At 45.1% G+C, this 11,320-nt stretch overlaps 1 protein-coding gene across 2 annotated transcripts; it reads left to right on the top strand.

Annotated features, from left to right (window-relative positions):
- MASP2 (MBL associated serine protease 2) lies at positions 1-4,231 on the top strand. 2 transcript variants are annotated; one of them, XM_074848527.1, is made up of 5 exons: positions 1-27; positions 321-540; positions 1,918-2,095; positions 2,340-2,471; positions 4,053-4,231. In XM_074848527.1, the coding sequence occupies exons 1-5, from the start codon at positions 20-22 to the stop codon at positions 4,229-4,231; spliced, it is 717 nt and encodes a 238-aa protein (XP_074704628.1). In that variant the 5' UTR covers positions 1-19. The 2 variants fall into 2 exon arrangements, with proteins under 2 accessions (XP_074704628.1, XP_074704629.1); XM_074848528.1 differs by having other exon boundaries at positions 4,023-4,231.
- Positions 4,232-11,320: the final 7,089 nt, after the last annotated feature.

The following is an 11,320-nucleotide window of genomic DNA, read 5'->3' as shown; positions in this document are numbered from 1 at the left end:
GCTCAGACAGGAGAGCAACATGATGAGGTGAGTGCGGTCACAGGGACCTCCCCAGCTCCTCTGGCCACTTGGCTTTGTGTGGGCCTTAGAAGACATGACTGTGACTCTCATCTTGTTTAGCTGTTGCTACAGTATGACTCCAGTGATACCCCCTGATTTGTTCCATTATCGAGTGAGGAGGGTGTTGGGCATGAAGGTTTCAGCGAGCACTGAGATACCTGATTTTGAATTGAGACTGACAACTTGGCGGTGTGGCTTTTGGGGTATGATCTGAGTTGGTGCTCACTCTTTCTCCATTAATCTCTGTTCCTTTGACACAGGCTGTTTGTCTTGCTAGCTACGCTTTACAGTGGAGCAAGCAGCAGCATTGTGCTGCAGAAAATGTATGGGAGGATCACGTCCCCCAACTTCCCAAATGTCTACCCAAATCACAAGGAGAGAATCTGGAATATTACTGTTCCCAAGGGATATTCTGTCCGCATATACTTCACGCATTTCAACCTGGAGCTGTCCTACCTGTGTGAATATGATTATGTGAAGGTATGTGTAGGGCAGGGTGACATGTAGCAGGCTAAGTTGTTAAAAACTGTGTATATGTGATTCTGGACATGTGCAGGACCAACATAACTTGCACTTGATTCAATCTGCTAGTAAACTTCAGGCTCAGCTGATTTCTAAATAATGTGTTTATTGAGGCCCATGAGACCAGGAAGTAGGACTAGTTGTCGTGTTGGAACATCTGAAACTTGAGTTGTTTGTGCTCAGAAAATTCTGGTATTCCCCTCTTGTGAAGCAAAAGGTTTGAAATTTTGCCCAAAATAACATTTGAGCTTCATTTTGCTGAAGTTACAGTGTGTGTTTTAAATTAACAAGTAGTGCTTTACACAGAGCATAATGGGAGACCGTGAAAGTGTAAATGGTAGTCTAAGCAAGATACTGTCAGCTTGTCTAAATGTGCACTTGCAACACTTGTTATGGTGCATTTACTAGCTAATGTGAGAAACAACTTCAGGAAGAGAAACAAAGATACTGTCTTGGGGAAGTGTTTGGGCGATGAGCGGTGTCCCTGAAAGGTTTGCACTCCATGTGCTAGCGTGTGCTCTAGTCTAGGCGCCCCTGTCGCCGATTTGAGGCCGTGCTACCTCCACACTCGTTTTGTTGTTTGCATGGACCTGATAGATATTAAAGAGGGAGCTGTATACGCAGAGACTATGTAAAACCAGGGCATCAGCAGTTCTTTTCAATCTGCTGGAACCAAATCAGGCAGCCTTGTTCCCATTTTCGAAGATCTCATTTCCACGGTTTCATATAGCAAGTTGCTGCCACTTCCCAAATCTGTGTTATTCTTCTTTGGGCCGGTCGGGGTACTCATTCCTGGTAGGTCTGTAGTACACAGTTCTATCACTACCATGTACAACATGAACCCTGTGTATCAGGACATTTCTCTTGTATTAAAAACACAAGATAACTGAAGAGCTGGAACTGTAATAAGTGAATCGTAGAGGAAGTGAGTCACTAGTTTAAAGAGACCTTTTACTATACATTAGAATTTGTCAGTGTATGAAACCTTTTTATCCCAGTTGTCTCTGGCTTTACCAAGATCTGATTGTCACTGAAAGTGCCGAGTTAACAAGAGCATTCTAAAAGCATGGCACTGATAGCCCAGGCTGGCATCACAGCTTTATGTGGGCCTCTGAAAGGAAAAAGGGAGACAAAATTATGGGCTTAAGTCACAGAAAATAGAGAAAATCTTCTCTTATCTGTCCCTGGATCTGGAGTGACCTCCAGAAGCACCTTTTGAGAGCATCCAAGCCTCCTTTCTCACACCGTTAAACACATGCTGTCCAAGCCATGGCAGCAGGTTGGGAAAAGCAAAGCTCTGTGTTCATCTGGTAGATTTGTCTGCCCATTTTGCAGCTGAGCTCTGGTGGGAGGACCTTGGCTACGCTGTGTGGAAAGGATAGTACAGACACTGAGGAGGCTCCAGGCAACAAGACATACATCTCCGTTGACAACAACCTCATGGTAGTGTTTCGGTCTGATTACTCCAATGAGAAACCATTCACAGGATTTGAGGCCTTTTATGCTGCTGAAGGTAAGAGACCAGCCCCTCTTGTAGATGGGGGAGACATGGCTGTGGTGGGGTTGGTGCTTCACTGGGCTGGAGTCTGGCTGCTGGTGTGAGGTGGGAGAAGGCGGTTTCATTGTACGGAGGCAGATGGAAAAGGACACAGCAACCGAAGGCAAACAAGCCAACCTTACAGAACCCAGATGGCTCAGACCAAGACAAAGTGTTGTTGAAGGGTGTTGGTTGCCTAATTCTGTGCTTCACTCACTAGATATTGATGAGTGCAAACAGCTGTTTGATGGTGAACCCCTCTGCAATCATCACTGTCACAACTACGTGGGGGGCTACTATTGCAGCTGTCGGATTAGCTACACGCTGCATGGAAACAAGAGGACGTGCACAGGTGAGCTCTTGCTAGATCAGGAGATACCTCCCTACCTACAACATCCACTTAAATCCAGTCCTGACACTAGCATCGGGATGAAAGCTGTGGTTTTTTGTTGTTTTCAGTGTTTCCTATGTGCCTGGTGCAGCTGGAGGGAGGTACAGGGGATTAGTCAGGGCTGTGAGCAGAGGCCCTAAGTTTGTAGAGTGTCTGTGGGCTAATAGCTGCTGTTAGGGACAGCAGTGTTGTCACAGTGCACTGGCAGTTGGTTTTGGTTACTCCTTAGGCAGCATCCACCTGTGTTCAGCTTTAGACGGATTGAATGGAGAAGCAGGAAACTTGTCTTAACACTTCCCACTGCAGACACTTCCATCCTTCATGGCTGCCAGTGCAGCCAGCCTTGCAAAACTGAGTGTATCTTGCTCTCTGGGTACTGAGATACTGAGTATTCTGGACACGAGTTAGTAGATGTGTTGGAAAAACTAACAATTGAGTTGTGAATCTCATGGAGAAATAGCTTGCTTACTCTCCCTGGAAGGATATGGGCCAAGAAGCAGCACAGTTCACGTATCACTGACACTAGAAACGATGATCCACTCATTAAATGGGAGAGAAGGCCTGGCACAGATCTCTTGTTCCTGAGGGCATACAGCGTGAAGTTTACCTGGCTGGCTGCTGCCTGGCTCTGCTTCTCAGTTCACCACTGGGGAAAGCTCGTGTGTCATCAGGCAGCGGTGTGTCTGTCTGAATTAGTGTGGTGATTGACACCTCAGGATTCACTTTCAGTGAAACATGTGCCTACATGTGGTGTCACATTCATCCTTTGAGGGTGCAGCTTTGCCCACCTGGAGCTAAATTCTGTCTGGAAAGAACCAGCACGCGTACTGCTCACTAAATATTGCCATAGGTGGGAAGATAGTTTCTTTGAGCTCCTCAGTCCTGAAATACAGAATTGGATCTAACTTCCAGTGCTAAGGCTGCCTTGGCATTTAGCTTCCCAACTCCAGCCTATTACAAACTCTCTCCAGCCATGGCTGCCTGGGTCTAATTCAAGATTCAAACTCCTCATATCTCCAGTGTATTGGAACAGACCTCTTCATTCAACCTTCCCTTCCTAAAGTGATGGCTTTTATCACAAGTATATGGATTTACTTACGCTATAAAGCATGTGCCTGGTCTTAATGTGAAGATGCAAAATGAATAGCTGTGAAGTAGCAGACTAGCAGCTTCGTGTTGCCCATTCACATGTGCACTTCTGCCCTCCTCCTTGAATGTAACGCTAGGAGAGGGAGCTTATCAGTGGCACTGGAGGGCTGGACTGCCCTGATGAGTAGAGACACGTGCCTTGGGAATGACTGTGGTGCAGCCGGTGTGCTGGAACCTGTTAACATTTCCCAGGCCTTCAGATGCAGGTGCTGAAGCTGCTCCAGCCGCTGGGCTGGGCTGCATAGGAAAGGTCTCTGTGGAATGCCTTCATGAGATGAGGGCAAAATCTGCCCCTTTGACTTTTGGGCTGCTGTCTGAGCAGGCTGATATTGACAGGTTCTTTTTTTCTCCTTTATTTTCCAGCATGAAATAATTAAGCTTCTCCTCGCTTAGGCAGAGATGGAGACAGATGCGCTGGGAAGAGCTGGTTTGCCCTCCCTCCTGACCTGCCTGTTGCAGTCCGCCCAAGGGCTGCAGGCTTCTCTTGCTCCATGACTTGTATGTCTTGGTTCCTTGCCTTTCAGACCTGCCTCCTGCAGACAATAAAGAGGCTGTTCCTTGTTGAAAGCTGATGGCAGCCTCTGGGGCATTCATTTTCTTGCATTTCCCATGTGTTACTAGGGAAGAAAGAAGGTGAGTAAGGCAGGAGCCAATAAGAGAGAAGCCATTGTGAAAGGCCCCCGAGCATCACAGCTACCTGAAGACTCTTGAATTTCCTGTCCAGCTCTTGTTGCTTGACCTTTCATAGTTCTTGAACTGCAACAAGACCAGAACCACACATTTGTTCCCTGATGTTCCTTTTCGATATGCTCTTGCCTGCACCCAGACTTGTAGATTGAAACTATATTCAGAGCCCATTCACTCTTTGGAAAGGTTTGAATTTTTTATTTTTTTAATCCAAATGTTGTGACTCCAGTCATATATCCTATTGGCAACCTAGCCTTATGGCTGAAATGTGTTTTGGTGAGCAAAGCCTCAGGGTTCCAGGAGTTTGGTAAAGTAACATGAATGTCACCAGGATCGCTTTGGTGTCTTACCATTGTACAAGGGAAGGCAACAGTGCCCTCCCTGCAGCAGATGCAACACAAAGATGCTGTTCTTCAGTCCCTCACCATGCCTCTCGCTGCTCCACATCAATATCCATTTGTTGTCCTTTTAGACTGTATCCTCTTTGGGCAGGGACCATCTTCTTAAAACATGTTGGAGAAGTGCCATGCTCTGCACTTGTCAGTGACTAGAGCTCCCTAGTGCTGTGGAGGAAACATGATGATTACTGCAAGAGGTTAACAAGTCAGAGCTGAGCAGCTGTAGGTGAACTGCTGAAGATAAAACAAAGCTTTGTTTAAAAAGCTCGAGCGATTAAGGAGCATTAGTTGATTAGCATTTCCTTATTTCTGCAATTTAGCAGGAGTTGCTTTTAATTGTAATTTATGAGGCTGAGTTTCTCCAACCCCATCTCTACTCTTTAGTGCCTGGAGTAAATGGGGGAGGAACCCTTTTCCAAGTGAGCATGGGAGGGAATGGAGAGTCTTTTAGATGAGGCACTTGACTCATCTCAGGTCACTGCATTTGCAGACTTCTCTGTTACCTTGGGCAAGTTGCCTGATAGTAGCTTTGAACATCCATCTGCAAAATGAGAGGTCACATCACTGCCTTGACTTACTGGGAAGATGCTTAGTAAGTGCCGTAGAAGGTAGATGCTGCAGACAACTGATCCGAGGGTAGAGTGGCTGTGCAAGCAGTTACCAAGGCTTACTTCTGCTATATTTAATCTTGTTCAAAAGCTGTTTCACGGTCACAGTGAATTGTGATCAAAGCAGCTTGAAATTTTGTCATGGCTCGGTGATACAATTTATGACCCACCTTTCATTGGAGGTCTAATGAGCCAATGACAATGGACTTGCAAGTTCTGAGGGGGTCATTTTTCAGAGTTCAGGCCTCTGGCAAACAGCTCACTGTGATTCTAATAAAAATATGGCCTAAGCATAATTGAGCACTCTCTGGACAGCTCTAAAGTTTGGACTGAGAAGTCAAGGCACAGCATTTCTGCTGGCAGATGTTAAAAAATTATTTGATCCTTTTTGTGCTGGCTAGTTTATGACTTTCTTGCTTGCAGACTTGTGGAAAAAATACTGCCCTGACAAAGGAAACTCCCCATGGCCACATCCAGGACGTATTAGGAGAAGACTAAGGTCCAGTCCAACCCTTTTCATCTTCAAGCTGCAAATTCCCTTGGACTAGCAGAGTATCTTCTGTTGGGTCAGCTAGTTTTGGCCACTCATGTGAGCACAAGTCAAGAGAGTTTATTGGTGATGACTCACATTTTTCCAAACTGTTATGAAAATCTCACATCAAAATTAGGAAACTGAGCTTAAAGGAGACATATGTAATGAAGTATGAAGAACTGTTATTAGTCTATATCTTTCTCCTTCTGTAGTCCTTCAAAAGAAGGAGAAGGCCAGTTTTTTGAATTACTGGGGTATTAATGGGGCCCTGTTCTTATTTGTACTATAACAGCGTATGGGGATCCCAGCTCTGTGCAGAGGCATGGTGCTGTTTTTTGCTACATGAACACAGAGTGATCGCTGCCCCGAAGAGCCTCTCAACCAGCACCTGGGCAGCTCAGAGCACTTCTGGAATATGCATTGTTAGAATGGATCCGGGCTAAGGATCCCTCGAGCCCGATCTCCTGCCTTTGATACTGGCCAGCATCTTACACTTCAGTGGAAGATACAGTTCAGTAAGTGATTTTTAAAGTATACTCCCATACCGAAGTGTAATCCTGTGCAATAGATCCCGTGTTGTCTGTGCTACTTAGCTTAAGCTGGACTTATGGCACTAGCATATGAAGTTTGCCTTAAATTTCATGTGACAGTATGTTGCACAGATTAATTATATGCTATTTCTTAATACCATTTTTGCATCGGATTTGTGGTTTTCAGCCTTTAATTTCATCGTGTGTCCTTTGCCCTTTTACTGCTAGAGAAAGTAAACAGCCTTCAGAAACTAGTGTTTGGTTATATGCAGTGTTTTTCTGTCTCTACGTGCATATATTTGTGTGTGTGTGTGTGTATTTGTGCTACCACATGGTGGTCTTTTCTCCACCATTTCTCTCTTACATGTTTTTATGCTGAGCTTCAGTTTAAGAACATTCCTTTAAACATACCTTGAGGAAGGAAGATGACATGATCATTATAGTAAATAGAAGCCAAGGTGTTGCTGCCTTCTAGCTCTGAGGTTCTTACAAGAGAGAATTTAACCTTACCAGCCTGAGTATCCCTTCTTTACACAGTAGATCCCATGCCTGGGGAAAAATGGTAATAGGAAAGGATTCTGATGCAGAACTGGCAGAAGATTTGAGATTCTAACTTCCTAATGATTTCAGTAGGGAGTTAGGGGTGTAAAGATAGTACTCATTATATTGTGGCTTTTATGCTTAGGGTAAGGCTTCACGCTGATTCTTTTTTCACACCCAAGGATTTCATATTTTCATTCCGATCTCTTCCTATAATTGCCTCCAGACTACTCCTGTAGGGGCTGTAGAGCTGAGACAGATATTAGCAGCATGAGGAAATTTCAGTTTTTAAGAGAAGCAGATTTTTTGCACTTGCATGGCTGTGAGCAGTATACTGCTAAAGCTGCATAGCAAGTAGGTTTGAGGTTTTGGGATGTTTCTTAACCTGGGCTTGCAGCAGGTGGAAGGAAGCATTACAGTGGGACCTTAAAGCCTGGGGAGGGGCAGCAAATTCGGTGTCACTGGCAGTATTTTAAGCAGCACCTGCAGCAGCTCAGGAGAGTGTGCTGGAAAACACGCTTTGTTCTTACATAGCCATCAAACGCTCCTGTAGTTCGAGTCACAATCAGTGGAATTACAGAAACGTGCATTTAGCTGGGAAGAATGAGGTAATAACAATTAAGGAAAAAACCCACTTGCTGATAATCCTCTGCAAGTATAGCATGAAAGGAAAAGATTGATCGATCCCATTGTAGCTCAGCTGATCTCTGCTGGTGCAAAGCGGTGTGCTGTTAGGCTGGACTCAGAGGCAGCCAGAACCTCCAGGTGAATTAGTCAAGCTTTCACCACTTCTTTGGACCAAGAGAGGCATTTCAAGGAGGATTTAAAAATTAGGAAAGCACTCAGTTTTAACAGAACAAGCTTTCTAGGTGCTTATTAACTGTTTTACTCTGTGTATTTGTCCGCTGTGTTTGAAAACCTGGGACAATGAATTCAGAGTAGAATGTACAGACATGCTCAGTCACTGTGGTGATGGATGGGTTTATGTCAAATGAAAGCAGCTGCTCATAACTTTCTGGGAAGATGGACAGAGAAAGATTGTTCTGAAATTACAGCCCGTGCTAAAAGGAACACTTGGTACCCAAGTGCATCATTACTTGTGTTGTGGTATTTCAGTTGTGCTAAGAGCCACACAAACATAAACCGAAAAGATTATCCTTTTCCCCGTTCCTGCTTTCCTTTCCAAGTAAACGCTTGTATCTGAATGCTTCCTGTAGCAGCAAGTAGGGCATAGGTATAGGGTGGACGCTAGCTTCATTCTCTGCAGTAAAAGGAGCTTAGAATCTTGACTAATGAAATCCATGGTTAGTTAAGGGACAATAATGTTCATTTTCTCATTCACAACTTGGTCCCCCTCCATTAAAACGGCAACCTTAAACTGTATGGTCTATTTTAGGTGATAATCTGTAATTAATGACTGGATAATGGCATTTTTGTTGGTGGAGGTTAGCATGGTGTGTTTGAGGATACAATTCAAAGTCAAACAATTTCCCTTTTACAATTAATTCAGTGTCACAGTGGTGCAAAAATATGCCGGTGTTATCAGCCAGTCCAGCATTCCTCATCAATTAAAGGATTGCTCATACAGCTTTTGCAGCACATCATAAAGCCTTTGTTCCCAGCTGATCAAAGCACCACTTCACAGTGATCAGATGCTGTCAACAAGCAGAGATCCTCGGGGCACTTGTGGCTGTTCCTTCTTGCTTCTCTTCAGCAGGGAGCATTTGTGGCTCCAATTGTGTCGGCAAGAGGCACAGCTGGTTTTGCTCAGAGAATACAATTACATTCTAAATGTCTGGCAACAAAGGCATTAAAAAGAAAGAGCTGCATTCAGAGGCTTCTGGAATTGAGGAGCTGATAGCTAGCCTACCACTCCACACACTCCGGTGGGGCAGATAAGCTGCAAATTTAACACCTCAGGATGTTTCTGATGAGCTTCCAGCTATCACACCTATTTCTGACCTCCAGCCCTGTGACAGTCTCAAGTGGTGCTTCCCCGGTGTCCTTCCCTGCACCAGTCGTGAGGCAAGAACACTGGGGAGCGCTCCTGTCCTGGTCCTGCCACAACAGAGAGGGAGGGAGGGCAACGTTCTCAGCAGTGAGAAATGCCCCTGGTGAAATGTGTGAGACTGGCTTCGTTTCATAGGGAGGTAGGTGTGTGGCTCTGAAACTTTCTCAAAGGGATAGACTAGTGTAGAAGATCCACTACCTTTACCCAGTATGGCTGAACTGAGTTAATACAACTATGATCATCATTTTTGTTGTGTTTTGTTTTTTTTTTCGTAGCCCACTGTCAGAGTCAGGTTTGTACTAAAAGAATTGGAGAAACAGCCAGCCCCGGCTGTTGCTCACCTTATCCCCCTCTCAGCTCTCGCAGCTCAGTATCCAGGTGGAAGAGGCTTCCAGATCACACAGGAATTCACCGAGAGCTTGAGTGTGGAGACACACCCAGGAGTGTTGTGCCCCTGTGAGGTCCTTAAGATAAGGTGAGGTTTATTGCATTTCATCACAGCTTTGTGAGACAGGCCCAGTTCTTTTACTGCATCTTCTTCAACTTGTGTTTCGCCTTGTTAATTTACCATTTCATCTCCCTGTATCTCTCATTCATTTCTTTGTCTCATCCCTTCAGTTTTATTGTGGTTTCTTTTCTTTCAGCACCTTCTGTCTTTTGGGAAATTCACCAAAACCTAAAACAAGCACATGTGTGATGACTTGCTAGATTTCATCACAACCTCTGCCCTTATCACAGATCAGTGATGTCAGGGGAGTCAGTTAAATCTTTTGCATTCAGTTTGCTTCTCTGTAAAATGGACCCAGTGGTCCCTTCCCAGGAATTCCGTAGCACTTGGGATGCTTGGAGAAAAGGCAGCTGCCAGTTACCAGAGTGATGAGCCATCACTCTCACCACCTGCCTTGTTTTTTAAACTTTTCAAGAAAGGACCATTCAAGTTCAGGGAGTCATTGTATTAAAATCAGTTTGTTCTTCCATAAGCCTCGTGGGGGAAGAAGTAAAGACAGTTTGTTTGCCTTCTCTCATTCTTTTCAGGTTAAAACACCCAAAAATCAATTTGGCCCATTCTGTGGAAAGGCTTTGCCTGCAAAAACTGAGACACGGGCTGGTGTCTCAATTCCAGCTGATCTTACAGTTCACCTCAGGTCCAGGCATATGATTTTGTTTTAGGGAACAATTTTCCCAACTTGTCAAGAGTTACGAGGCACGTGTTTGGGCAACAGACGTACTGGGCTAGTCCTGTCAGCGTAGCCTGGCTCCAGGCAGGTCACTGCACAACTTTGATGTGAGAGCATCGCAGGAAGTCAGCCACAGTTTCTCCTTTTATTCTTAGTAATTGTAGGTCTGTGTCCATGTGAGTGAAACGGTGTAGAAGAAGGGGCAGAGAAAAGGTGTTTTTTTCTCCCAAGAGCCCTTAGCAGTAAGGAAGGAATTCGCTCTTAAGGGGAATATTCTGGTTTCAGGTTTGCCGTGTCCCAGTCCTGAAGCTCCACCGCACGGTCACACCGCACCAGTGCAGGCGCGGTACGTCCGGGTGACCCTGCGCTCTCGTGTGACATCGGGTAGTGCTGCTTGACATGGCTGTCAGCCCGATTGGACTTAATTTCTCAGGGAATAAACATGTAGGTGCCTTTTCTCATTAGCAATTTCTGTTGCTCACATAGTGTAATTACGAGGTGTATTCAGTACACTGAATTTGTTAGCAATTGTCCTTTCTTTGAGATCCTCCCCGAAGAATTATGTTTCTATGTGTATCAGCTCATGCTGATGCTCTTTGAACGACGCTGCTTAGAGATTTGCTTGTAATTATGTTGGAAGAAAAGCATGATTTTATGAAAGATTTCACAAGCTCAGTGTAGTGAGAATTTTTAATGTTCTCTCATTTGTTACTGCATCTCTCCAGGGAAGTTAAAACTGGAATACTTGGTCATTCCTGCTGGATGCTGCATTTCAGACTTATTTCTTAGTAACACCCAGCTTCCCAGCAGGCAGTTTGGGAAGATACTCCAGTCTGTGCATGCTTACAGCAACATTTTCAAATCACAGTTAGGTGATTGTGTTTTAGGAAGGCGCAGGCTTACCTCAACAGTTGTTTATAGTCTGTCTGATTTGATAGTTGCACACATTTACTGTTCGCTGTCGATGTACAAACCCAGAATAACTGATGTTGAAGGCAAACAGCAGGAAGGCTGGTGTGCAGACGAAGGCTGTATTCCGTGCTGTCCTTGAAACGCGCTGACCAGCGCCGCGTGCCACCGTTGCTGTGGCGGGGCAGGTGTACGTGCCCGAACTGCTACGTAGCAAATGCAGATTAGCCTCCAGATCACGGAGAGGGTCGCTCCCCTCACGCTCACA

This window comes from Strix aluco, chromosome 22 (assembly GCF_031877795.1).
Source record: "Strix aluco isolate bStrAlu1 chromosome 22, bStrAlu1.hap1, whole genome shotgun sequence".
NCBI lineage: Eukaryota > Metazoa > Chordata > Aves > Strigiformes > Strigidae > Strix > Strix aluco.
This window is presented reverse-complemented; position numbering and strand designations above follow the sequence as displayed.